Source organism: Patagioenas fasciata, chromosome 1 (assembly GCF_037038585.1).
Source record: "Patagioenas fasciata isolate bPatFas1 chromosome 1, bPatFas1.hap1, whole genome shotgun sequence".
In the NCBI taxonomy this organism is placed as follows: Eukaryota; Metazoa; Chordata; class Aves; order Columbiformes; family Columbidae; genus Patagioenas; species Patagioenas fasciata.
This window is the reverse complement of record NC_092520.1, coordinates 194,149,453-194,177,401: the sequence shown is the minus strand read 5'-3', so window position 1 is coordinate 194,177,401 and position 27,949 is coordinate 194,149,453. Positions and strand designations below refer to the sequence as shown.

At 36.5% G+C, this 27,949-nt stretch overlaps 1 protein-coding gene across 4 annotated transcripts in view; it reads left to right on the top strand.

Annotated features, from left to right (window-relative positions):
* The window catches only part of MOV10L1 (Mov10 like RNA helicase 1), a 35,230-nt gene that overhangs the window by 1,045 nt on the left and 6,236 nt on the right, over positions 1–27,949 (top strand). The window contains exons 2-24 of one of the 4 annotated variants that reach the window (XM_065846826.2): positions 787–971; positions 4,166–4,322; positions 4,726–4,838; positions 5,429–5,619; positions 8,027–8,164; positions 9,122–9,363; positions 9,497–9,692; positions 11,658–11,852; positions 12,490–12,604; positions 14,061–14,238; positions 14,925–14,995; positions 15,356–15,447; positions 16,159–16,217; positions 16,731–16,846; positions 18,065–18,161; positions 19,261–19,439; positions 19,946–20,092; positions 20,743–20,864; positions 21,670–21,769; positions 22,209–22,373; positions 23,787–23,960; positions 24,711–24,860; positions 26,387–26,494. In XM_065846826.2, the coding sequence (XP_065702898.2) occupies positions 787–971; positions 4,166–4,322; positions 4,726–4,838; positions 5,429–5,619; positions 8,027–8,164; positions 9,122–9,363; positions 9,497–9,692; positions 11,658–11,852; positions 12,490–12,604; positions 14,061–14,238; positions 14,925–14,995; positions 15,356–15,447; positions 16,159–16,217; positions 16,731–16,846; positions 18,065–18,161; positions 19,261–19,439; positions 19,946–20,092; positions 20,743–20,864; positions 21,670–21,769; positions 22,209–22,373; positions 23,787–23,960; positions 24,711–24,860; positions 26,387–26,494 (3,290 nt within the window). Of the gene's footprint in view, positions 1–786; positions 979–4,165; positions 4,323–4,725; positions 4,839–5,428; positions 5,620–8,026; positions 8,165–9,121; positions 9,364–9,496; positions 9,693–11,657; positions 11,853–12,489; positions 12,605–14,060; positions 14,239–14,924; positions 14,996–15,355; positions 15,448–16,158; positions 16,218–16,730; positions 16,847–18,064; positions 18,229–19,260; positions 19,440–19,945; positions 20,093–20,742; positions 20,865–21,669; positions 21,770–22,208; positions 22,374–23,786; positions 23,961–24,710; positions 24,861–26,386; positions 26,495–27,949 lie in introns of those variants that run through there. The other 3 variants (XM_071803399.1, XM_071803400.1, XM_071803401.1) reach the window with 3 other exon arrangements.

The following is a 27,949-nucleotide window of genomic DNA, read 5'->3' as shown; positions in this document are numbered from 1 at the left end:
CTGCACCTGAAATAATGTAATCCGGGCCTATCTGAATGGAGAGCTTTGGCTGGAACTCAGGAACAAAAAAAAGTCTGTCCTTTAAAAGAAAATGTGGGCAACTCAAGAGGACTTAAAGGAAGTTGTGTGGTTATGCAGGAAGAAAATTGGAAGGGCCAAAGCCCAACTGCATCTTAATTTGGCTACTTCTGTAAAAGACAATAAAAAATGTTTCTATAATTACATTAACAACAGAAGGAGGGCTAAGGAGAATCTGTCTTTTTTCACAGTGTGGAGGGAAACATAGTGACAAAGTCTGAGGAAAAGGGGACATTAGGAAAAGATTCTTTCCCAGGAGGGTAGTCGGTCACTGGAACAGGTTCCGCAGGAGGAGCAGTCATGGCACCAAGCCTATTGGAGTTCAAGGGGCATCTAGATAATGCTCTTAGTCATATGGTTAGGTTTAGGTGGGTCTTGCAAGGAGCAGGGAGTTGAGGTCCGCGATCCTTATGGGTCCATTGCAACTCAGAATATTCTACGGTGTTTTCATGCAGCTTAAAGAATGTTGATTTTACCATGTAGTTTGTGTTTAACTAGCTTTCTTAATTGGTGGAAAACATAACCTGCCATAAGACTTCAAGACTTAAATGTGTCACTAATGAGTTGACAACTGTTGGTATTTTTAGTTGAACAAGAGAATGACTTTTTGATAGACGGGATGGTACTTTTAGTAGCATTCATTGCTTATTGCATAGTGCTGTAAATAAGTGACTTGTTCTTATGACAACACTTTTCCTCTGAATGCAGGTGATAAAGAATTGAAAACTGTGCAAGGAGTAGTGACAAGATTTTGTTATGATTATGGGATGATAGATGACATGATAGTCTTCACAAAGGATGCTGTTACAAGAAATATGATGCTGACTGTTGGACAGGAAGTTACTGCCATTGTTGAAGAGGATAAAACATCAGGTGGCTTGAAGGCCATCAGGGTAAGAGGTGAAGATAAATTGCCATCTTACTTTCTCTGTAAATCTCTTGAGACTTTCTTTTGGAGATTACTGTAGTTTTAGTCTCCCAAATTCTATGAAATGGGAGAAATTGACAGCCCTTCACCTAGTGGAGTTAAGTCATTTTGGTTTTTTAATTATTATTTTATCCCATCTCCTTTAAAGTGTTGTGCCTTTAATACTGATTCTCTGAATATAAATCTAGATATAGTGAATATTAAACTATTGATTGAGATAATTGTGTCAGAGTGTGTTTAATTATATCTAGTTCAAATCTGTTTTTAACTTCTTTTGAGCTTCAAAGTCAATTTTATGTTATTATGAATAGATAAGAGAATAACAATGGAATCTGCAAGTTCACTCTTTTTGTGCAGAAGTGAATAAGAACACTGATTTCAAAACTTCTGTTGTAAAAAAGTTGGCAACTTAATGTTGTGGAGAGTTATAAATTTATATTTCAGTACCTTACTTGCTTAATACTTTATTTATATACCTACTTCAAGCTTGATTTTACATTGTCACAACTTCAAACTACTGTAACTGTTTTAATTATATAGGCTCAGCTCTCAGGTGCCTGTGATAATCTAGCTCAGAAGCTGAGTCAAGTGGCCCTTCTGCATTTACATATTATGTAAAGAAGACTGACAGCAGTGCAGAAGCAATGGATAACTGGATGGTACAGAACCCTTGTTCTTGGCTTGTATCTGCTTGGCTTAGCTACATTACACTTTGAAGTACAGGACTAGACTAGTGTTCTTCCTCTAAAACTTACCCTGACCGAAAGTCTGAGCCAAAGCTTAAGCTGCAGAGCAGCTACAGAGCAAATAACAGTGTAACTAGTTTGAAAGCTAACTTGAGTTTTCTAGTAAATGGATGTTTCATAATTAGGCATCTTATCAACTTGTGCTGTTTACAAAGAATGTAATCAGGAAACATAGTGGCTTCAGATAATGGGAAGGTAATGATTAGCTGAAGTATTCTAATGTATCTATTAATCTTATTAGTAAAGTTCTGATATGCATGTTTAGTAACAGTGTAAATTACCAAATTGAAGAATTTGTCATTACTATGTTATCAAACAATACATACATTGGGAAAAGGAGGTCAAAGTCCTGTGCTGATTAGCATATAGTGTTTCTGATTCCTCATGCCTTTCTTTTATGCACCATCCTGATTTTTGGTGTTTCAGAGGTATTTTGGTCAGTTGCCAGCAATGTCCAGATATAACCAGCTGTCATGTAAAAGTGAATTTGTACTATTTTGTACTATACATTCAGCAATTTTGTTGGTACCAATGCCATATATTCATAGAGCAAATTACAGGTTGTAACTGAAATTGCTAGTATCTCTGGTAACATACTGTATGCTTTTCAGAATTAGTCTGTTGACCAGTCATACTAATGGTAAGTAGAGACATACCTTTAAAATACTTTCATCTGTCACCATAGGGTTACTTCTTATTTACATTTCTCTTCTATTAGACATGGCTGTTCTCTTGTTGATAAACTTCAGCAGTTGAAGCTCCAGTGGATTTTTCTTTGCGCTCTTTGGGAAAGAGCTTCATGGCTTTTCAGCAAGGCCCTGACTATCAGAGGAAGCACTGACGTGTCTATTGAAAGCAAGGCTATATGGTGTACTCTGTTCCTTTCTCTCTATCCCCCTTAATTTGAGGATTGAACCCATGTATTCATGGACATGTGGAATAGGATCCATGGGATCAAGACAAGGCAGTTAACATTCAAACTGTTTATTCTTGCTCTGTAATGCACATGTTCTTAGCAAAAATTGTACCTTAAAGTGTACCACACAAAGGTGATAGCATTTAACAAGTGTAAAATTCATCTTAATATTTATGAAAAGTGTGACTATAGGGTGGTTTTTCATCTGTGCACAAATACTGATCTGTAAGAAAGATGGCACTATATAGAGTCTTTTGCCAGTGTATAACTTTTTTCACACACATTAACAAAATACCTTTTACTCAAAGTTTCTAGTCTTCATGTAAAATTGAAAACACTACAGCTAACTATTTTTATTTCTTCTCTGTCCAGTTGTGGCTTTTTTAGTTACTATCTTCTCTGCATTATCATAGTTTTCCAGTCTTTATTCTGGTTGTGAATTTGTAAACTCTTGGCTTTCTGAAATAAGTGGTTTACTTAATGATCTGACTTGTAAATTTAGTCTACAGTTCATAGAAAAATTTGTTCACGAATGTTCATTATTTAATCACTGCAGAGATACCTTGTATGATTTCTTCAAGCTTTCCTACATCCTTATCCTCATAAGCCTTAGAAAAAGAAGAATCTATATCTTTTCTGCTTTATTTGCACAGTGTAGTTTCTCTACATACTATCTGGAGTTATCAATTCTTGTTTAATGATGTGTACTTCCATCCCGTGGCACTGGTGTTTAGTGGCCCTGACAGTCCTTACGGAGAACAGGGAAGATCCGAGGAACAAGTGTCTGAACTGTAGAGTGGAGGCTTCTGAACCTGTGATGATGCTGGCCCTTTGGCAGTGAAGAAGAGAACTTGCAGTTCTAGGAATTCTAGTAATTAAGAGCAGAGATGCTACATCCTTGCCCCAACATAGCTGAGGGAAAAAATTGTTTGTATACATTGACAGTTTGTAGCTTGTGTTCTGCAGAGGGTTTTTTGAATAAGTAAACTTATATTTGAGTTTGTGATATGGAGGGTCTGTAAGAAGCAGCTGTTTAGTTTTTTTAATTCTAATTATTAAAGAATGACTATGGGGCAGTCTGAAATGCATGTAGTGTTTATAAATAGTGTCTTGAACTTTTTTTGCTTTTTGAAATAGTGATTTTTCTAGTTCCATTTGTGTACAATCAGATTGCTGTCAGGGCAGAGTCTTCTTGTTGATATGAAAAGTCTTAAGTAGACCTGAAGCAAGGGAAGCATGAGAAAAATTTGACAGATCAATATGTAATTGTAGTAGCTGTCAGTGTTGCAGCACACAGCAGGCTTCTTAAGAAGTTCTTACTGTTCACTACTCAAGTTTATTGTGTATGAAATTGAACAGCTACATTGAATATAGAAGTGTCTAATAAGGAGCTTGACTTACATAAGCAGTTGAAATTCTGATATTTATTGTAGAAATGTTTAACATATAATTCTAAGTACTGGCTATTTGAATGTTGGGTTTTTTTTGTATTAATAGGTAGATGCAGTCCAGAATACATGGGAAGACTCCAACCCTACTTGTGAAGCCTCTGAAATAAATATGAAAGTGTTAATTGGCAATATAACCTCTCTCTCTAAGGATGGTGGCTATATTAATCAGAATACTTTTTTTGCAATGGAAGATGTCTGTGAAGGTGTGTAGAGGCTTTCTTGTTTTCCTTTATTTTATATGTACAACAGAAATATCTTCTGATAAACTTAGAGTCCACATCCTAAATAAGTTCTAATAGAGTGTATGTAGTGAAACCAACATAGGGATTTGGGTGAAGAAAGCTGTCTGTTCAGTCTCGCCAAGCATAACTTGCATGCAGTCGTGTATACCTAAGTTACATGTAAGCAACTGTATTTTCCCACTAGCGTCTCTGTAGTTTGTTATAACCTGCTGGTGGAAGAACTGAGAAGAGAAGTTTGAACTCAGTGGATCTGAATAATGCATTGTTCTGGCTGGTCATTTTATTTAATGTAAACAAGTCCTGTATGGGAGTACTGCAAATGTCATCATTAGCAATTAAACTTGAGAAATGTTGTTTTACCTAGGTTACAAACCTTGTGAAGGTGACTGGGTGCAAGCAAAATATTTTATTAACTCAAAAACGTGGAGCAGTGAAGCAGTTACTGTAAAGCCTTTGAGATACAAGCGAGTAGACAAGGTACTGTTCTACACATTGTTTTTGGCAAGAGGAATCTTGTGTGCAGGGAGGTTTTGCACACATCTGTAATTAAAAGATAAAACCTATAGGCTCAGCCATTTATAGGATTATTTCTAAAATAACAAAGCTTTTCAAAAAAGCACACGCATTTTGGTTAAAACGGGGAGAGTAGCTTACTGACTGTCAGTTGTTGATTTAGATGCTTATTGTTTTAGTTACACTGGTTGTAATGAGGATGTGTGGATTTTCAAACTTTAATCACTGTGGAAATTGTGTTTAATTTATCCAAGTATTTTGTCTTTAAAACAGTTGTTGTCCTTTTTATTTTATTTAAAACATTTGTTCCCTCTAGGAATATATGTATTAGGTTTATGGTATTTGACCTAACTGTATATACAGAATCATATTTGCATGTCAAGCATAGGAAAAAAATTCTCTTGTGGCTGCTAATATGTAAGTATTAATTAGATAAGTTGGTAAGTTGCAAGACAGGTATCAAGATTAAGTCAAATGTATTTACTAGCAGTGGTAGTATGCCTGTTGGCTTAAGCAGATAATGTTAAGTAATACTGAATAACAAACTGTTACAGGTTCGCATTTCCAGCATCTGTGGAAGAAGTGGTACAGTAGATGAGAGTATATTTTTCACTTTGAATTCATTGAGACTTCCCGATGGCTATTCACCTCGTAGACATGATCTAGTGAACGCAATTGTGGTGGAGAGCAATCAGTCATGTTATATTTGGAGAGCACTCTGCTTGGTGCCAGTCAGCCAGGATGGGTAATATTCATTCTTTAATTCTCTTTCCACCTCATAACAACTAGAGATGAAATGTAATTATGTAGCTTAAATTTTGTTGTATCTACTAAGTGAGAAATACTGTGAATTCTTTACTAGTTGACTAGAAGGCATGATAGATCATTGCAAAGATCAGAGTGTGATAAGTTTTGGTCCTTGCTTTTTTCTTCTTCCTTTCCAGAAGATTGGGACATCTCTGCTTACTAGAGAAGCAAAACTAGTAGCAGCTGAGCTCAGGGATAATGCTGGACAAGGAAGGAATTTTGCATGGTTTTGTTAGAAAAATGCCAAGCTCATGCTCTTACCTTTTGTTTCCTCTAATCTGTGTTCTGGTGAGGATTTACTGTTTGAAAACCATTCTCAGCAAAATTGATGTAAAATGGATGTTTCTTTAATCTATTTTGCTTGATTTGTAGTAATTGTTCAGATGTCTGTCCTAGATGGGTAGTTTAATGATCTCAACAGGTATCTGTTAGGCTTGCAACTATCAATCTAAGAGGTTCTGCAGGCACTTTAGATGGTGTATGTGATGTGAGGAGGATCTGGACAGATTGCAGAAAAAGGTTGGGAAAAGTAGATGATCAGTATAGAGAAACAAAATCTTGCGAGATAATCAACTACACAAATGTAGAATGGGCAACAGCCAGTCAGTAGGAGTTCTGCAGCAAAGATCCAGAGTTTGACTTGTGAGTTCAAGTGTCTCTCCTGTGAAAAACACAAATATGGCCAAAATGTATATAAATTGGGGTGTTACCTGTAAAGTCTGACACTCTAAGTGCTAACTTAGGCTGTGGTAGGATTACTGAGTCTGGTTCTGTAGGCCAAAAATAAGCTGTCAACCAACTGGGAAGTCTGAAGGAGAGCAAGAAGGACATTCTGATAAGCTCTCCTCAAGACTACTTTTGAGAGGTATCTTGTTTGATCTCTAGGAAATATAGCTAAGGGCGATGTGGAGGGTGCTCGTCTCTTCTCCTGAGTAGCAAGTGATGGGATGAGAGGAAATGGCCTCAAGTTGTAGCAGGGGAGGTTTAGATTGAATATTAGGGAAAAATTCTTCCCAGAAAGGGTTATCAGGGAGTGGAACAGGCTGCTCAGGGAAGTGGTGGAGTCACTGTCCCTGGAGGTGTTTAAAAGGTGTTTTGATGAGGTTCTTAGGGACATGGTTTAGTGCCAGAGTTAGGTTATGGTTGGACTCAGTGATTTTTTTTTTTTTCTGGTCTCTTCCAACTAAAGGGATTCTATGATACACATGTCTTCAAAGAGAAACTATGAAGAATGGATTAAGCTGTTTGTTTTCACTGGAGATAACGGATATAGTAAATTTAAATTGTACCTAGATGGAGCTTGAAGTGTTTACATTGCTTTGCACAACAGTACAATTTATTCACTTTAAGTTGGACCTGGTTTTAATGATGGATTTTATATGGAAAATTATTATTAAAGCCAAGTTACAAAAGTAGACTTTAAGGTTGATTTCTCAGTTTTAGTTTACCTCCTACCATATAAAAAATGGAGACAGCTTAAGCTGCAATGAGGAACATCTAGTGGGCTTTGCTAGGAAATTGATGTAGCTAATAAATAACAGCTGCAGTCGTCTTCTACTTTATTGTATTAGATAACTGAGGTATACTTAGGATCTGTAAATATTACTGAGATTAACATATTTCCAAGTGATTATAGTGCCATTTTATTGAACTGAATAGTTTTTTCATTGTAGAACAGAAACAATTTTTGATGGTTTCTACAGGTAGCTGAGACAGAGAGGTTAGAGTTATGTTGACTGTCTCAAGACAGGGAAGAACGTGTGATATTGGCTTCATAGGCATTTTTCATCAGTGGTATGTGTGATAGTAGTTAAGAATGCTTTTTGTTTTTCAGCTTTTTTCAATTTCTTCTTCAGTTTGGTGCTTTCAGCTTGTAGCAGGAAACAGAAGATTTAAGTGCTTGGGAGGGTACATGTTGAAATGTTTCCAGTCTAGCCATTTTATCTCTTAAGCTCCAGTGCTAATTGGGACTCTTGTGAAGGAGCTACTCTTTGTGTCTTGGTTCAGCTCCCAAGGAGATCCATGGCAGCTTCAGTCACCATTTGATTCAGCTCTTGAGCAAAGATTAGCTAGCTATTTGGTCACTTTAACCTTGTATCCGAAGTTTTATGCTGGTATATTGTGCTGCTGACAAAAGATTTGTTGGTTTTTAACTTGCTGCTTAAATTAGCGAAGGTAATCTCTTTGTTTTGGAGGCAGCTGAGAAGAAGTGAACCCTCTCACCTGCTTCTTCCTAGACATTGTAACTGTGCTTTGGTATAGTGATTCTTAAACTTGTGCTGAATCAAAGATATTTGCTGAGTCTATTTGTGTTTCAAAATCACTAGCTGTAATTATTTTTACAGGCAATCTCACTCTAATGGAATCAGTCCAGATGAGCCTTATGAAGACTTAATGAGAGACAAAGAAGGGTTGGAAGTATCAATGATTGATTTTGGAACTCTGAAACAAGGAGAATCTAAAAGAATTATTGTTTGGATAGAGTAAGCCTTTCTGATTGTTCTAAGCTTTCTTCCTTTCCATCACTCCATCATCCATAAACCTGTCTTTCATACTGAAACCTCTCATAGTTGAGTCTTATGGTTCATGGTCTTGAAGTAACCCTGAAACACTATAGAATTAAAGAGAATTAATATTAAACTTAATGTCTTTGAGAGTCTTCTTATTGAGCATATCTCTTACAGATAGTGCTTTGTGACTCCCCAGTCTTATGTCTCTTTTCAATGCCAATAAAATCCTTTATGGAATGAGGATTAAAGTTAATGCTTTTACTTGTAAGTCTGTTTAAATTAAACAGCAGATATGCTGTCATCTTCAAAGTCTTAGAACAAGAGGACCGTTCCATACTAATGTATTAAAAGCAGACCAGATTTTTTCCTAATTGTTTTGGGGTTGGTTTTATGTGGGGTTTTTTTAATTTTGTTTGGGTTTTGGTTTGGTGGGGGGCAGTTGTTTACCTTGAATACTGAAGAGCTATGTTGGTGTATCCTCCAGTGATTTTTGTTTTGGTGGCTTTCTCTTGTAGTTTGTAGAGGTTTTTTTTATCTGGGTTTTTGGTTTGTCTGTTTTTTTTTTTTTTTTTTCCACAACTCAGCATAGAGGCTCAAATTGAGTCACACCTGAATACCTTCCATTTGTTGCTATTTGCTCTTTCCTAAGAGTTAGTTACCCAAGGATAAATTTTAAGTTACCATAGCTTTTTTTATATACAGTATTTATGTATAGTTCATATGATAGTCAATATGACCTAGAAATATTTTAACAGAGCTTCTAGTCCTCATGAGTTAGAAGCTGCAGTGTAATTTCGTTCTGATAGCAGTTATGATATAATGGTGAACTAATCTGCTGCAAACAGTTGTATTTGACTTCAGGCAGAATTAAACTTCCCAAGAACATTAACTATGCATTTAATTAATAATTAATTACATAACTATTTCTAGGAATAAAGGGAGTGTACCACAGTCCTTAATCAGCTGCAGATTAGCTGGATGGGTGAAAGACAAGCAATTCAGTATTCAGATTCCTCACAAATGTGAGAACAGCCCAGAAGCGTATGTGTCATCTTTTCCAATAAATCAAGAAAACCTCTCAAAAGCTGCAATTAATTCATATAATGACAGTGGAGGAACAACATATGAGTCATTGAATAATGCATCTGTTGTGAAGAATGGATTCATTCCAGGTACAGTGAATTGTTAACATTTGAATACTGAGTGTTAAATCCTCAGGAGACTGTACAGTTTGTTTGAGAAGACTTGCCTATACTAGCTGTAGCAATTGTGGTAACAGAATTTATTATTATCTGTTTACTACAGAAGAAATTAATTCTCAGGATGCAAATTTATCCAGGACAAAGGAAAGCTTTTCCTTGGTGAAAGATGAAAATCTAGAAAATGGCAAAAATGAGCCAAGAGAAGATGTGGAACAATTGGTAAAGCATGTCAATATTACTGGAGAAATTGTCATACCAGCAGGTGGAAAAATGTTCATAGTGATCACATGCACAGCTGTGTAAGTATTTCTTTCCATTGATTCTGACTGATTCAATGGAAGCAAGTAACAAAAATTGACTTAATAGGCCCCTTATTTTGGACACAGTTCTTTTTGATGTTCAATAAAGTAAGCAAGTACATTTTAGCAAATGGTGTGGAAATCTGTATTAGACCTTGAAAACAATTAGTATTTAAATGCTTGGTTATGATTTTTGTCGAAAGAAAAATTTAGTGCTAAATGAAGAAATACAGTGGGAGTAAATAACTTCACTTAAAAAAAAAAACACAGCAAGGTGAAGATAATGTATACAGCTAGTTAATATTCTCTTGAGGAAACCCATTATTCTGTGGTCAGTAGAGCTAATGTAGATTTCCTGGGAGTTATGTCTGATACGGTTCTTCCAGTATGGGTACCCTTATGTCATATTCACGTTACTATATGCCTTGATCGCAAACTTCCCTGCCCTGTAATGCTAAATGCAAATTATCTATCCTGAAATTAAAAAAAAACCCACAAGAACAGAACAAAAACAACAAAACAAAAAAGCACAAAACCACACGCACACACAAAAACCCTACTTCCTTGAAGGTGTAGTTTATAGAGGAAGTAGTTTGCAGATATTAGAAAACCCTTGAAAAACAAAAATACTTCATGGATTTAGTTAAGAATAAAAAGTGACTTTGAGATTTCAGAATTCAAGAAAGAACCTAATGCTGGAAAGCTTACTTTCATGTACTTTTAAGTTACTTCCAGCTATAGCTTTATGAACTGTGTACCACAACTGTTGATTGTTATGATCATAATTTAAAAGTTGGGTAGGGAAAACAAGGTTAAATGGCTTCATTCATCAAAGTAACACTGCATTAACTTTCACACTACTTCTGTTACCATTTTAAATAATGAGGCAAGGGATAGGAATTTTCTTAGGATGTTTTAGATGCAGTTTGAAAGATAAGCTGCAGGCGTTACCTGCCATTGTGGCATTTACAGATCTACAGTGAAATAGAAATTGTTCTTTCCACACATCTTTTTTCCACAAAGTCTGAGGATCTTCTAACAGCACAGAATAATAATCCACACACTGTTCCATGGAACGCTGCAGCATGAAGGCAACAAGTGCTTGCCAGACACTTAAAATTTAGACCATAAATCTGGATGGTTCAGTGTCTGTACTGAGTTTGAGTCAGGGAAAAACCAGGCTATAGGTTCCACCTCAGCAGGTAGTGTTAGTTGGCATGAAAAAAATGGTATTCCTGCCAAAGAGAAAGTAAGCTGCAATCCTTCTGGGATGCTTTTGCTTCAGGCATGTAGTAACCATGTTGGACAGTGCGGTCAGTGCCAAGGAGAGAGTTGGGCTCTGGGTAGTGCTGGGGTGAGTTCATCAAAGGATTTCAGAGCATGTAGTGTGTGTTACATTTTTTATCTTAAGTTCTTTAGAAAGCAGTCTGAAGAAGCAGTTACTTTTCCCTCCCCCTCTGTCACTCCTCAAGTTCTGCTTACACATAGAGTGCATTTATCAGAAATAAAAGATCTTTCCTACTTTATCTGCTTAGTGTGTTTACAGTTAGGCTTCAGTTCTGAGTAGCCTTAAGCAAGGTGGAGCAAAGCTGTTGCTACAAACAGTGAAGGGATGTGTTTCAGGTTCCTCTGGAAATGTTTGGCATACCTTTTTTAGTAACCAATTCTAAGGTGTTCCTTGTGACAGAAGTATTAATTATGTACCTAGTAGGTTGAGGGAAGGGATCTTGCTTTTTATCCAAGCTTCTGGTGAAACTGGGACTTCAAGACTTTTACACTGTTTTAATTATTTATGATACCTGGATTGAACTAAGGGTGGGGAGTAAGTGTGAGGAATTGCCCTAAACTAGCAGTTCTCATATATTATAGAAATGAGAATCTACAGCTGTATTTTCACCAGCCATATTTTTAGAAACAAAGTGTGAACATGATGGTTTTAAGAACATAACTTCTGCTTATTTGAAGAAATCCTGGATACAGTAAAGAACTCCTGTTGCTTGGTTTTTCTGATTTTACTATTGGACGCTATATTGAAGCCGTTGTAACAACTGAAGAAGAATTACTAATAGCACCTCTGGAACCATTTTCTCCAAGAGAACCTAAAATTATCACAGAACCTCAGCCAAGGAAGACAACAGTGGATGCCCCTAAATCCAGAAGGTACTGTGAATTAGAGCAAAAAATAACATTACCTAATACTGCTCTGTTAAGTATTGGTATATCTGTTCTGTAATGCTGATGAACTGTGAGAGTCTGTGCATCTTTATATATGTATGTTGTAAACAAGGAAAATGTGAACATTACTGATAAGAAGGGGTTGTTTTAGAAATGAACTGCTTGATTTCTTTGTAGATTTGTCAAATGAGCTCTTTCTACTGTAGAATGAGGGGATAAACACTGTTGCATAGTAATCTACAAGTAACAATTGTGTTGTTAAGAAAAAAGATGGAAAAAAAGTTCTGAGAGCATTGTCACTCCTCAAGCAACTTTGCCATCTATATGTATCTGATAAATCTCTTTTTGTTCAGAACTTTTCCTTTTGCAATTAAGCTTCCATTATACTTACAGTTAGTTATAAAAATATCCCTAATCTGGAAAAGCAGATGCACAATGCTTTCAAATAATCTGTAACTGGAACAATTTCTTTCTTCCCACTGTACGAAACTTCTTGATTCAATGTGTCTGTCATGTGGTGTGTGTTTTGGTTTTATAGACTCGATGATGTGGCATATTCTTTAACTGGTTTTCACATGTATAATTGGAGAAAACTGAATATGTCATACACTTGTGTTTTCAGAAATGGCAGAAGGCGGTTGCCAAGCTTTCTCCCATCTTATACCATACCAGATGAGTTAAGAAAATGTGTGGAGCAGAACGTAGACATACTGACCTTTCAGCCACTCCTAGCAGAGGTATGCCACTGTAGGTTTATATAAGAAAATGTATTTTATGTATATGTGTGTTCAAGTTGGCCTTAATTTAGCAAATATGTGTAGCCCTTAGTGTAAGTGATTATGTAATGCTGCTGCTGAGTAGACTTTACCACTTTAGTCTGTATACCATAACTTCCTTGGATTTCAGTACATCCCAGAATCTAAGCTTATAAGAGCACAGAAGTGTAAATGTGAAAAACTGAAAAGGGAGTAGAAGTTGCGGGGGAAGGAGGAGGTATTACAGGATCTGAACAAAGTTTCTTCTTCACTCTTTTTAGGCATCATTGGAAAGTGGTTTTAGAATGTCAGAGCAGTAGTCCAGCAGTTGTTTCATAGCAAATGAAAGCAGAAATTCTGCAGTTATTTCAATAACAGAGGATTCTTTTCTGCTTGTTCTAAACTTTGTTTTAAAAAATTCTCTAATTTTAGTTCACTACGGCTTGCTCAAATTCTTCCCACAAGTATATCTATTTTGAAATGCATTGAAGTCTAAGAGGAATACTAGAGTGATGTCTTCTCCAAAACTTTGTTCTGATTTCTGGTAGAGCTTTGCTGAAACTTTGTTTGCTTGTTTGATTTTTCCCTCCTAACTTTTTAAGGACTTACACACTGGGTCTGATACTTAATTTTTCAAAAATCTTAAAAGGCTATGTTGCCTGTTTTCTAAACAACTCACACAAAACCTGAGGTCACAGCATTGAGAGACAGCAGGTTAGTGATCCTCTCTCAAAAAGTAAATAAAACTGTAGTACTTGAAATACTTCTGTATGGAAACTCTGCCATTAAAGGTAACCTTTTTAGCCACACCTTAAGTTCTGTCTTATATTGGTGACTGTTTTAAGTCTGCTCCAGAAAGCAATACTCACTTGCCTTGTATTTTAGTGAGAAGATATCAATAGAAAGCATTCTGTGCTATCACTTGTTTAGATAGAGCTTTAAATAGAGCTTTGTGCTGTTGGAGAATCCCTCAGAGCTTAGTGCATCTCACTGAAGAGGTAGAAAGTTTAGCTTCTTTCAGCTTGCTATAAATTGTGTAATCACCAGCCATGGCCAAGACTGACATGACTATCTGTTTACCCATCTCTGCCCAGTGTACTTAGATTTTATGCTCTCTGGGATTGCTGAGCATAGCATTCAGTTTGTAGACTGCCTTGGAATTCACATGTTGAAACTGCCATTGTAGTAGGGAGAGACTTGGTTAACCTTTCAACTTATTGGCTTTTGTATCTAAGCTCCAAGGACTGTACTAATTCTTCTTTGACTAGTGGGGGAGTTTAAAATATTAGCTAATGTATAGACATGTATATTTAGATGCCTTAATTGGCAACCCAGTTGCTGTTCAGTCTGTCTTGAGATGTTTTGTATAAAGTTAAGAGTGGGTTCCGTATCTTAATGTAGAAGTTACAATGACAGTGTATACTGTTTTGTTTTTCAGCAACTTAATCTAAATAATTATAAAGCCAACTTTTCTACTCTCTTGTGGCTTGAAGAGATCTATGCAGAAATGGAAATAAAAGACTTCAATATGAGTGGAGTTATTTTGAAAAGGAATGGGAACTTGTTAGTGTTGGAAGTGCCAGGAGTGGAAGAGGGCAGACCTCACCTGGTTACAGGTAATGATTAATGTGAGATAAAGCCAAATAACATGTTGATCAATATTTTCAGTGCAATACAAACTCTAGTGCTTATTTATTTGTTTAAAGAAGTCTTTCATATATTTGAACACAATGTTATTAGTTTAGGCTATTAGACAGGCAGATTGCACTGGTAGTCTCTGTGTCTTACACTGGCTGCTGTCTGCAGCAGTGTTGTATGTGTCCTTACACATGTTCCAATACATCAGGATTTTTCATGTACAAAAATTGGTGAGGATTTCAGTAGAAATAAACTGTGCAATGTAGTAATAACTTCAACGACAGCAGATGTATAGAAAGCTGGGAAAGTAGTTAAAATTTAATTCAGAAATTCAAATAATATAATGCATGTTTTCAGGAGCTGTTGTCTGAAGGCATCAATATTAGGTACCTTTTCAATATGTAACTGCTTGTGGCATTTCAAAATGGGTACTCATGAATACAGAAACTTTGAATTGTAGAATAGTTTTGATTGGAAGGGCCCTTTCAATGTCATCTAGTCCAACTCCCCTGCGATGAGCAGGAACATCTTCTAAAGTTCATTAACATCTAGCATCCTGCAAATTCTTAGTTTAACCATACAGAAGAGGAAGAAATTAATTGCTGTGGGGAGAATTTTACTATTCCTTGTAACACTGTTGCCTTTTAACTTTGTTTACGATTAGGTGATAAGGTGATACTGAAAAGTCAGGTCTACTCTGATCATATAATAGAGTATGTTGCCTATATTACTGAGGTAAGTAAGGTGTATATTCTGTTGAAAATATGGGGTTCACAGGTTTCAAAGGGGAAGCTGGCAATTTATGGAGTTAAAGGCCGATTTACCCTGACTTTTGGGAAGCTAAACTTATCTAAATGCTGAGTGGTGATATTGTATTTTTATTCTGTTTTTAAGACACTGCTTTCCCTGTTCTTTCTAGATTATAATCTTTATCTGCTCTGAAAGCATTTCGATCTAGATATGCAATATGTTGATAGTGGGTAAACCTAGATGTTCTATTTGGAGTTGATGGGGTGTTCAGTGCTTTCACAGATGCTCCTTTGTGTTTAAATTACTAAACTTCCACCAGTAAACTGACTTTTATCTTTGCAACAGATATGTAATGAAGATGTTACTCTTAAACTTAATGCAGACTTTGAACAGGCTTACAATTTGGAACCCATGGATGTTGAATTTGTTCACTGCAGGTATTTAAGTTTCCAAAAGGCTGCATTTAATGATTCCTCTAAAAGTGACTTTTAAAATATACATGATTGTCAGCTGGTTGTTTTGGTGGATACAGATAGAAGAAAGACATAAGATAAGATCTTGCCAATTCTTTCACCTCTTTCCCTCAACACACCTTTGCCACTACACTCATTGGTAAAAGACTGCTATTGTAATCACTGTGTACAAAGAATTCTTATCTGAAGACTCTATAATTAATTACACCAATACCAGACAATGAAATGGTAGAGAATGAGGTAGGGTGTTTGTTTTGGGATTGTTGTTCTGTTTTGTTTTTTCTTTAAGAAAAATACCAATATGGCTGTAAGACTATCTAAAAAAATGTTAACCACCCATCCTTTTTTACTTTTCTTCATGGGATGTTATTATCTGTATATAGTTGCTTAATCTCTGTAAAATCAGCTTTGCAGGGAGCTTCCTTGAAAGACTACTTAAGTCTGGAACACAGGGCCATCTTTATCTCACTGAAGAGATAGCAAAGCTGTTGATGGGCACTTCTGCAGCATATTTCTCAATAGATGCTTCTTGAAAAAAAAAAAAGAGGTTTTATATAAAAACTCTTAACTTTATATGCCTTGGTGCATAATAAATACTGGGTACCTTGCAGGTGTGTGCTGTTGAAGCTTAAGGATATATAAGCTTTAATGTACAAATTTGTATTCTGGTAACAGGACTACTAGCAGGCGATGCCACTTGGCAATTGAGCAAGCTGTCTACCTGGGTGAAAAAGGTACACTTCAATTAACTGAAACTATCTAGAGGAGTTTGTTTGTGGGCAGTCTTGTGTTTTATGGTTCTTTCACATCAGGGCATACTGAGAGGGGAATGTATTGTAGTTTGTTCTTGGAGTTTTCTGTATTAAAAAAAACCTCTGAATCTAGTGTAGGTATCATTAGAATCATTTAATCTGTTGGTGATCATAGGGGAGAGGAGTGTAAACAAACTTCTGTGAACTGCTTAAGCCAATAAAAACTGTAGAAATCATACTGTTAAAATAATGGCAACTGAAATGGCAATGTTTTGTGTTACCTCAGCATTTATTAAGATGTACTGGGATTTTTTTTATGATTTAGTAGAATGATCCATATGAACTTCATACAGATCTTGACCACTGTTACATTAGTTCTAATAAACAAGTTTAGGCAACTAAGAGCAAACTGATGTATCAGCAGCAGGGTAGTCAGTGAAACATGCGAAGTGTTTGTGTAACTTTCAAATTTCTCTTTCTCTTCTAAATTTGAAGTGTTATTTCCAGAAAGACTTGTCTTAAAATCACCACAAGCTATCAAGACCCAGAATACTACTGAGTATTGTGTTGTTGATGATGGACTTGAACAGTGTTCCCAGCAGGAAAGTAAGGTATTTCTGTGTATGTTCCTTAAAATGCTGAATGCTGTTCAGATTGGTAACAGATACCTACTCTGCAGCTATTGATAGGAAGGATTTGCATAGTGAAGTATCAAAGAATCCAAGGTGTATTCTGCTGCTTTCTGATGACAGACGCTTTTGTTTACTGCCTGGGGACAGGGCATTTTATGGTAACTGATATTATTAAGCTAACATTATCATCTGAAATTGAAAGTGCTTATAAAAAACTGTATAATTATAATTGGAATTGTCAGATTTGCCTTAGACTAGTTTTTGTAGCTACTGTTGAGTAAATACTTAAGTCCTGTTACTGTGGCAGGGAATAATCATCCTGTTCTGAGTTGATTTACCCATGTTTCTTAACTGCTAGTTAAATTATATGTAGAAAATGTAGATATCTGTCTTAGAAAGGAGTTCAGAAGGTTACCTAGTCTTCCTCCTGCACGTAGACCCAGAGCCATGCTGAGGAGAGCAGCTGCACAGCTAGTTACTGTTCTGCAAGGTGCCTATGTCTACTTGGGCCTTTTTTGACTAAAAGGATGGTGGAGATCATGGCCTGGACCTCTCATGCTTACTGCATAGATGTATGATCCCACCCTGATCTGTTCAAGGTGTCAGTAGTGCCCACTTGGGTGGGCAGCAAAGGGGGAGTATTCAGAAGGACTAAATGAGCCTTGTAGTCTTTCCATGACATCATGGCATTGGGGAAGCAGCAGACATCTCTGGATGATACCTCTGTCCTGTACAAGGAGGAGTAATCAACCTCTAATGCTCATCACTTTGCTCAGTTAGGATCAAAATTGTTGAGATGACCAAGGAATCTGGTCCAGAACCTTGCAAGCACCACATTCCCTACCAGCAGTTTTCTCTCATGCTGCAATCTGAAAAATATTGTCTTGCTTACTAGTATGGAATGTGAACATTAGCTTTTGTGGAAGGAAGCAAGTTACTTAGCTATGGCTTCAAAATCCTCGTCTAAACCTGCAAAGCATTTGTGAAATAGATGTTTAATGTTAAGCCAAACTTGTACAAATCTTAAATTTAAGGTGGGAATTCCTAGCACCTTCTACTACTTTGTCTTCACAGTAGGTATTAAATGGGATAATGCTATTTAATAGGAAAATTAAAGCCTGGAAACTTGAAAAGTGTTAGTGAAGATAGCTGTCTGTCATATTAAGGTTATAAATGCATTTATCTTGCTGTTTTCAGGTCAAAAAAATGCAGAACAAACAGGCAAAATGTGTGGCATCAAGGGAGATGAACAAAACCAATGCGATGACAGTACCTGCGCAAGCAAGCCAACTTGGTATACTTTAATACTTTGCATTAGAGACAGTTCAGCATTGCGATCCCTTCAGTACATCAGGGCTAAGGTACCTTTTAGGTGTCCTTGTGCTCTGTCTTTTAAAGACAAATTATAGAACAGTACTAGCAGGAAGTTTTTTTGGAGTCTTTCTGTGGATTACTTCAACATCTCTCATTCATATTATGGGATCATAGAATGGTTTGTGTTGGAAGGGACCTTAGAGATCATCTAGTTCCAGCCCCCTTGCCTTGGGTAAGGATACCTTCCACTAGATCAGGTTGCCCAAAGCCCCATCCAACCTTGTCTTGAACACTTTCAGGGAGGGGACAGCAAACAATTAGTGTTATATTTTGTGCTCACTATATTGTCATTTCCCAGTCGTCTACTGGAAAATTTTTGCTCATGTTCAAAGTTTGACTTGTTACTGGGATACTATGTCTCATCCTTGGGATAGGTACTTTGACAAAGATGCTAAAACTTTAGAAAAGTTTTCAGAAAGCCCAGATCATTCCTATGCTTTTCTAGAAAGTGCAGCTTTAAATATCAGTGTACTTAATTGCCAAAGAGGCTGATTTTATCACTTTGTAGCAATAGGATGCCTAAAGAAATACAGAATGGAATACCTAGAATGCACTTCTGTCTAAGGGTTGATAAGATTCTGCTGTGGAAAGCTAAAGCTACACTAGTTCAGACAGGACTAAGAAAAAAATGTCAGTAATCATGATTTACTACTATTCATGTAGTACTGGTATTATCCCTGAAGTACCATTTACTGAAAGTTACTGAAATTTTGCTATTCTAGGACAAAAGTTAACTTGATGCTAAAATTACTGAACAAGAGGTTTTAAAAATTGTTGGGTTATGTAATCATAGTCCTTTTCTGGCCTTCAATTTGATTAAAGATCTGATACACTTCTGAAATATGACTTATTTTCTACATGCTATTCTGTGAAATCAGAATTTTTGAGAAATTCATTAGTTGTTACCACATAAGGAAAATGAACACTTTTTGAAGCATATTGTGAATTGGAATTGCTTTAATCTACATATGTTAATAATATTTATATGGAGTTTTAATACATGCTTATCTTCATTATAGTTGGTGAATCTGTGACACTTAAACAGAAAGCTGGTGAATTTTTCAATCCTATGCTGAATGAGCAGCAGAAACTGGCAGTGAGGAGGATACTGAGTGGTGAATGTCGTCCAACACCTTATGTTCTCTTTGGACCACCAGGAACTGGAAAAACAGTAACAGTAATTGAAGCTATTTTACAGGTAATGGTGGATGACAAATCAGTCATCTCTAATCTTTTCACTGTTGGAACACTTACAGTAATTCTGCAAGTACCATTTTTTTTTTCACAAGGAGATCTCAAAACAGTCTTTTTAACATCATTTTCTGTGGCTTTGTGAAAGAGGATAAATCTTGATATGAATTAAAGAGAACTCTTGAATGGCTTATTTTCAAGTCTCCTTGTCTGTCTTTGTCTTTAAAGCTTTAGTGAACAATATCTAACTTCTGATTCCAGTAGTGCGTAATACATTCACAAAGCCCCAATATACATTAATATGGTAACCATTAATTAGTTCTGCTGTTGGTACACTCTGTTTGGGAACACTTAGTCATGGCTGTCAAGACTTGATGTTCTTGAACTGCAAAAGGATAGATGAATATAATGTATGCAAAACTCATTTGGATTCTGTATTTAGTGAAATGGGCACATTTGTGCTACTGCTTCTTCTCTAAACCTTTTTTTTAATGTCCATCTTCTTTAATGTAGATACATTATACTCTACCAGATAGTCGAATTTTAGTTTGTGCGCCATCAAATGCTGCAACAGATCTGATATGCATGCGGCTGCATCAAAGCAATCTGTTAAAACCGGGAGCTATGGTCAGAGTTAATGCTAGCTGCAGGTCAGAAGAGGTAAATATTATAGACATCTGTCAGTTCATATTTCTATGTTAATAATTTGATATTAAAATACTGATTTAATGTAACCGTCAGTGGTGGTTAGGCTTGTTCAGGATCCGAAGTACAAACGCATTAGCTCTTCCAGAAGATTAACTGGAAAATGTTGGTCATGGTCCTTAGTTGAATTGTATGACTGTAGAATCTTAACCTTCTTCCTGCAGTGCTTAACTCCACAAGCGGCCTGTACCTGTTAGTGGGGTTTTTAATGTGGTAAGATGTTTTGGATTACAAAGCAATCCTAAAATCTGTTACTGAAGTCAAGCCTTTGTCTCCAAATAAAGACTACTTACACAGAAAAGTAAGCAAATAGGTGTGTCATCTTTATACAGTACACACACATGTGTATATTTACATATGCATGTACATGGAACATCCATATATTCAGTTTTGATCCTTATGCAAGACATCTGTGCTTTCTTTATTATATGTGCTGCTTTGTTTGGGAAAGTTAATGATGAATTCATTTTGGTGTGTGAATGGGTCTAAATCAAAGTGTTTTACTCACCTTCTAAAATAGTTTTCTGTAGGCTTTTTTATTCAAATTAAAACGTTTAGTTCTAGAGGAGCATTTTGTTTGACAAAATACCTTTTTGTTCCTGCAGCAAATTGATGATGTGGTGAAACCTTACTGCAAAGATGGTGAAGATATTTCAAAAGCATCGTGGTTCAGAATAATAGTTACCACATGCAGCAGTGCAGGAATGTTTTATCAAGCAGAAATACGGTAAAGTACTATAGAGAGGAATATCACTGAGCTGGATGCTACAAAACCCAGAGCTTTTAGATACCCTCTGTACTATAACTTGAGCTGTTTTAATACAGTCCATTGCATGTGCTACCTCTAGTTTGAAGTCGTCTTCCTAGCAAACTACTTGGTTTTAGTAATCTTTCAGCAGAGACTTTCTCCATAGTAAATTTCAGAGTTATCTTGAGTAAAGCTAAAAACTTTGGACATAACTTCTCCTCCACTATTAGCAGGAGCCTTGGAAGTTATGTCGCTGTTGACAATCATTTTGGCTCAAAATGACAGTCACACTAAAAACTATATTGTATTTGGTTTTTATCAAGTCACCTTTACTTACTGTAAGCAAGCACCTTGTCAAGTGCTGTTAACTAAAGATTCATCTGATTTTGATTTTAACTTTATAAAAGAACATTGAGTTGTTTGGTAGAAACAAGGCCTGGGGACTTTCTTTGCTATACCAAGTGTGTTGTTCTAATTAAATACCTGAAGAAAATTAAGAAATGGGATAGCTTTTCAAAGAGTCTTAACCTTGGTATAAATAATGCTTTCATTAAGATAACCAGTGGCTGTGTATAATGGAGTATGTAAGCAAAATCGAAGATGACAAAGTTACTGGATTGTTTTTTCTATATTCTGTGTTGAAAATAGCCATTTGTCTCTGTGTGTGGAGTTGCTTGGCACACTTGACAAGGAAGTTAACAGAACTGCTGAGGTCAACCACAGGGTGGCAGAATGAACTAATCTGACAATAGCCCTGTTTTGGGTTCATGTCATTTAATTCAAGGCTTGGACACTTCACTCATGTGATTCTGGATGAGGCAGGACAAGCAAGTGAACCAGAGAGCCTGATTCCTATTGGGTTGATTTCAGAAGCTAATGGACAGGTAATTCTTGTAGCATCATTTACTGAAAGGAGAAAAGTTTTTACTGTTTTTAGTTTTGTGAATGATGTAGAATGCAAGCAGCCATTTCCTGGTAACAAGTATGGAATTCTGAGTACTTGTAGTGAACCTTACTCATGCACAATATCCATTTCCCACAGTTAAACACTGGGTTTGCATCTAAATCAAGTTTATGTTGGTAGGACAGGATTCAGTATGTGGAAGATGTTAAAATAAAAATATGCTTTCTTAGTTTAAGACAACAAATATACTCCTGTTCTGGGCTTAACCCTTCTCCAAACATCTCTTCTGTTTGTAAAGAAAATTTGAATATTTGATATAAACTGACCTTTGAATTCTGAGGTGTGTGTATGATGTTATTGAAACTACACTTTTTAATAACTGTTTTAATACAATATGGATTTTTTAATTGCGTATACAGATAGTTCTTGTTGGAGATCCAAAGCAGTTAGGGCCAGTAATAAAATCTAAAATTGCGTGGAGTTTTGGATTAAATATCTCCTTGCTGGAAAGACTGACATCAAGAGAGTTATATCTGAGAGATGAGGATGCTTTTAGTGCCTGTGGAGCATATAATCCTTTATTGGTGAGTAAAACTAAAATTGCAACTATTTTTTTCATCTAAATCAAAAAAAAAAGGAGAAACTCTTGTTCCTGCTGTTTCCTTAGCACCATTTTGCTCCCTGATGCTTAGTGATAAATCCAGTTTGAGCATTAGTTCTTTAGGAAAGTTTGATTATTCTGAGTATATACTCCAAATAGCAAGAATGCTGAGCCTTCCAGCATTTTTAAAAACACTTCTTTGAAGAGGTTCTCTGTTCTTAAGGAAGCATAAGTTAAATATGGCGCACAAAGCGGCCTTCTAAATAATGGCTTAAAATTACCTTCCTTCTCCTTTGTCCATGTTTGCTTCATAACTTCATAACTCAATTTTCCACAAATTAACAAGTACAACTAGTACTTTTAACGTGAAAAAACAGCTTTCTCTTTAAACATAAAGATTAAATTTGTAGACTTTGTTTCAGGAATGGAAAAAAAACTTTACCACCTCTTCTGCGGAAGGACAGCTTCCCAGAGTTCTTGTATGGTGAAACACCTAAAGTCTGTGTTTGGTGGCAGATGTTTCAGCTGCTTTAAATTAATGGTTGAATCTGAAATACAGAGCTAAAGTTAAACTTAAGATGCCTTCCCACTCTTGTGGTAATATATTTTAAAGAATTAAAGCGAGAGCAAGAGATGACTAGTTGACCCCCTCTCCTCTGCGTACATGGAAATCTGGTAGTGGACTGAAGGGGGAGAGCGGGGATGTTTGGCCCTAGGCTTTAGGCTGGGTTCAGCCTACTGAAAAACCCATCATGCTTCCTTGTAAAATCCGTTGTGGCAAACTTACATTGTTGTGTTCCTTATGCAATGCTTAAAGAGAATTGGCATCATGAGAGAATAGGACATGTGAGGGCTTTAAGGATACCATTGGGCTTGAATAACTCGTGTTAGTTTTTTTTACAGGACGTATGGTGTGTTTTTGACCTGTGTATTACTGACTGGAATGCTTCCTTAAGGCCATTCTTTCATTTAAAGACATGCATTTCTTGTTTGTAAAGCCAGTTTCTATCATCTGTTCTCATGTTCCCTTTCTGCCTGTCAAGAATTCCTCAGAAAAACAGATTATGTCCATGGAAACATCATAAAAAGTCTGATTCTCAAGAACAATGAATGTGCCTGGAGAATGGAACTGGCAAATGACCAATTAATCTCTCATGTACATTCAGTTCATTTTTTTCATCTTTGGAGGAAAGATATGTTATTTAAACTCTTTTTGTTTAGTATTTTCTTATAGAAGATCACACCTGCAGTTTTTTGCCTTTAATACAGTTTTTCGGCAGCTCTATCAAAACTAAATGCTAGAGAATGGTGAAGTAGTATCTGCTTGGGAGTTGTATACTGTGAAGTCTACATAATTATCTGTTTCAGTTGTGGATTTTGGTTTTTGTCTTTGCAGATCACAAAACTTGTAAAGAACTACAGGTCCCATTCAGCATTGCTTGCCTTGCCATCTAAATTGTTTTATCATAAGGAGCTAGAAGTTTGTGCAGATACTTCAGTAGTAACTTCTTTGTTGCATTGGGGGAAATTGCCCAGGAAGGGTTTTCCATTAATTTTTCATGGAATAAGGGTATGTAAAATGTTCATGTAGTGAAAGTATGAATAAGGAGGCCTAATAGGTGTTTGTTGTAGATGAGTTATCTTTAGACTGAAATCTAGAAAGGATATGAAAAAGAATAAACTTTCTTTTGCAAGTAATATGACTTCCTGACTACCTGGTTTTAGCAAAAACTACTAAAGTGAAATGTTTGCTAAGAACTTGAGCAGCTGCCTATTAAGTGTGTTTTGGAGACTTCTTGATACAAATGTGAATTCATAGCGAACTGACCAAGGTGGAGCTACACCCAGCTGCCTTTCGATTGCCTTTGAGAGTTTGCTACATTAGAATGAGTACAGGCTTCTAAAACTAGAGAATTTTTAAGGCTTAGGTAGGCAGGGGAAGAAATAGTACTTCGGAAAAGTTTTTCTTTTTTCTTCCAGTAAGTTAATAAAACATAATACACTGCTTGGAGATGCTTGAACTCTTCTATCTTGCACAAAAGCAAGATACTAGTTCACTAACATGTTATTGTGAGTTGAAATTTATCTTCTTTGCACACTAAAAGCACCGTTGCTGTGTGAATTCTTCATCTTAAAGTAATTAAAAATATACAAAATGTTAGGTGATATTTGTTCACTGAAAGGGTATATAGTAAAGAAAATTGTACATAGAATTACATCACTTTTTTTTTGCATTTAGGATGTATAAGAATAATCTGCTAATAAATACATAGTCACTTCTACACCTCTTCATCTTCTCTTTTCCTTTCCCCTAATACAGGGCAATGAAACACGTGAAGGTCATAATCCTTCATGGTTTAATCCAACTGAAGCAGTTCAAGTAATGCAGTACTGTTGCCACCTTGCTAAAAATGAAAACACTGCAGTGTCAGTGACTGATATTGGAGTGATTACGCCATATCGTAAACAGGTATAACTAATGTCCAAGAACTTCAAAGTTGCTGTATTTCATCTTGTGATTTTTACACTGTGGCTGTGGTTTTTTAAACCAGGGAGGCATATCTCAAAACTTCACTGTGGTATTATGCAGCGTATTATCAATTATTGATGATGTTTCCACTGATACCTAAACCTAGAGAAAGACAAAAGTAATGGCACTCTACTTTTTAAGTTTTAAAAATTAAGAAATTATTAAGGAGAGATCTGCTTGCAGTTTTGAAGGCAGAAGCAGGTTTTTCAGTAGTTATGAGTGAAGAGTACAAGTCAAGAGTTTATTATCCAAGAGCTGGAACAGCAATCTGATTCTGTCACTTTTTTCTTTGCACTGGGGAGTGGAACAAAAGGGAAATGTGAAGTAGGTTGTGTGTCACCTTGTTAAGGCTTTGAGGATACTAAAGGAATTGGGACTTCCTGCCTGTCCCGTAGTCAGACTTGAAGCTTATGCTGGTATTTAAACCTGTAGAGAATGTCAACTTCAAATGCTGTGGTTTATTTTTAAAGCTATTTATATTTAAGCCTGTTAAGTCTTTCATTTTAAAAAGTTCAAATCTCCTTTCACTTCCAGAGGATGCTCTGGACAGTGTGGATATTGTTCTTCTGGATGTTTCCATTGCTGTACTTGCAGCCTTGTGTGCCTGGGTTGGGGGAAATACTGTGAGGTGTGTGGAAAAGACCGACCCCTTTTGAAGAAATCTCACTTGCAAGTTAGAGCTCTGTCTGTAGAGATCCTACTGCTCAGGTGCACGCACCTGCCTATGCTTACAGTTACTATGTATGTTTCAGTTATTTACATGTAGTATGGATGTGAATGAACCTCTTATACACCCTAAAACACTTCACATCATTTAATAGTAATCCCTGCTTCAAGAAAGTCACCTTGCATTGCAGAAAGGCTGATTAAAAAGTAGTCATTGTAATCATCAGCTTTGGCAGGAATGATTTCTTGGTAAACTTCTTGGAGCACTGCAGGTGCTGTCTCCAGGCAGCTCTTGGCAGATGATAACGTACTGGTCCCACACATTCCAGTGTGCGAGACTCCTTGTTCTTTCCCTTTCAGGGAGGGTAATTTAGGTCACATCTCACCTTTTGTCTTTCACTCTGCATGATGCAGCTGGCAGGCAAAGGTGGAGTCTCTGCACAGTCTTCTTGAGGGGCTGGGGGGAGCTGGTTGCCCAACCACATCTGTGGTAAGCATGGGGCTGGGGATGATGCACTTTGGAAGGAGAGCGTTTTATAGATATAAGTTGTTCTTCTCATTAAAATCTGGATTATCAAAAATCTGATGATTTCTGTTTAAATGATGGGAGTGAGTACTTCACCTTCTAAGTTATATAATAAATATGATACTTTTTAGGATAAATTGCGGTTTTATTTTAAAACCGTAGTTGTGGATGATGGCTAAGCTTGATCTAGGCATTTGGTGTGACATCTCTGAAGTAATTTGTTCTCAAATGTAAAAATAAATTCCTTCAAACACCTTTTTTTTTTTTTTGGTAGGTGGAAAAAATTAGATTTCTTCTGAGAAGCATTGATTTGGCAGACATTAAAGTTGGCACAGTAGAAGAGTTTCAAGGGCAGGAGTACCTGGTTATCATCTTATCAACAGTATGTATATTTGTTGTGGTCCTGTGGAGAGTTTTTGGTATGTGTCTAATTCTGTTTCCTTTTTGATATAGGGCTTTTAAAAATAAGAAACAAAAATTTAGAAGCTATATTTTTTGTCAGTTTCTCACAGTATTTGAAAGCAGAGGTTATTTTTAAGTGTGTGGAAACAGTATGGGATCTGATTTTTGAGGTAAACCTCAAACCTTTGTAGATTCTAGTGCTAAATTTTAGTTTCATGCAGATCATGTAGCTTTCACTTGAGTGTGCATAGAGAGGATAGAAACTGGATGCATTATAAATATTAGAGAGACAGCTGTGTAAATCACAGTATTAAAAAGTAATTCCTATTTGACTTTTAAAAGCTCATGTAGATTTTCATATTTTTTCACATTCAGTTTGAGAATTGTCACTTAATAATATACAGCTGACAGCTTTCCAGACACCAATGGTGATGTGCCTAGAAGCTGAATACCTTTTATTACAATTTATTTATTTTGCATTGGTAGGAGAGCATTAGACAGTCTTTCATGGTCATCTCGATGGTGCACTTCAAGTGTTGTGCTGGTTGTATCATAGGGATGTAGGTAAAGCTCTTCTCTAGGTGCTAGATTTTTGAACCTGAGGTTTGTGTGGATTTGTGTTGAGCTCATCCCTTGAGGAATGGAGAAAGAGGATGGTGTCACAGAGTACTGGGAGGGAGTTGCTGTTATTTGCCAGCTGGCTGCCCTTGTATCTTACCTGCTTTTGTAAACTTGATGACCAATCTGCTTCAGCTGATGTCTGTTTTTCTGAAAGATCTTAGTCCAATCTGTAGTAGTTGAGACATCAGGCTTCACAAGTCTGAGGCTGAACTGAAGTTCTGTGCAAGTGTATACCAGTTCCTTCTCTCTAAATGCTAGATCTTACTCCAGTGTATGCACATATCCCTGGTACTTGAATTCACATGAAAGCACCATAAAGGGAAAAACTACAGCAGATTTTGTCCTACTTTTCTGTCCTTTTGTGTTCTCAGGCATGTAAGGTTGTTGGCTGGGGCTCTTGACAGAAGACTTTGTGCTTTTAAGGAGAAATCAATATGGAGTTGAAGTGTAAGCAGCAGCTGAGAAGTCAGCTGATGGCTACTGAGGCTTTTCACAGATGGCTTCTTGCTACCAGAGTGATACCAATCCTGTATTTTGAGATAATGTCTGCCACATATGCAGTGTTGTAGGCACACTGAACTCCTGGTTGGGGTAAAAATCTGCTGGATCAGTGGAAGAGATGGTTGGGAAACTTTAGTAAAGGCTAACTTAATACTTTGAATATCAGCAAGTGATGCCAGTGAAGTGTACATGACTAATTGAGGGTTTAGATTTTCTTTTGGTGAGCACTACAGGCCCTATATAGCTGTATTTCTACAGTGTGGAATTTGGTTCAGAATCCAGAAAAAGGTCTGCATATGCTTGCTCTTTGTCC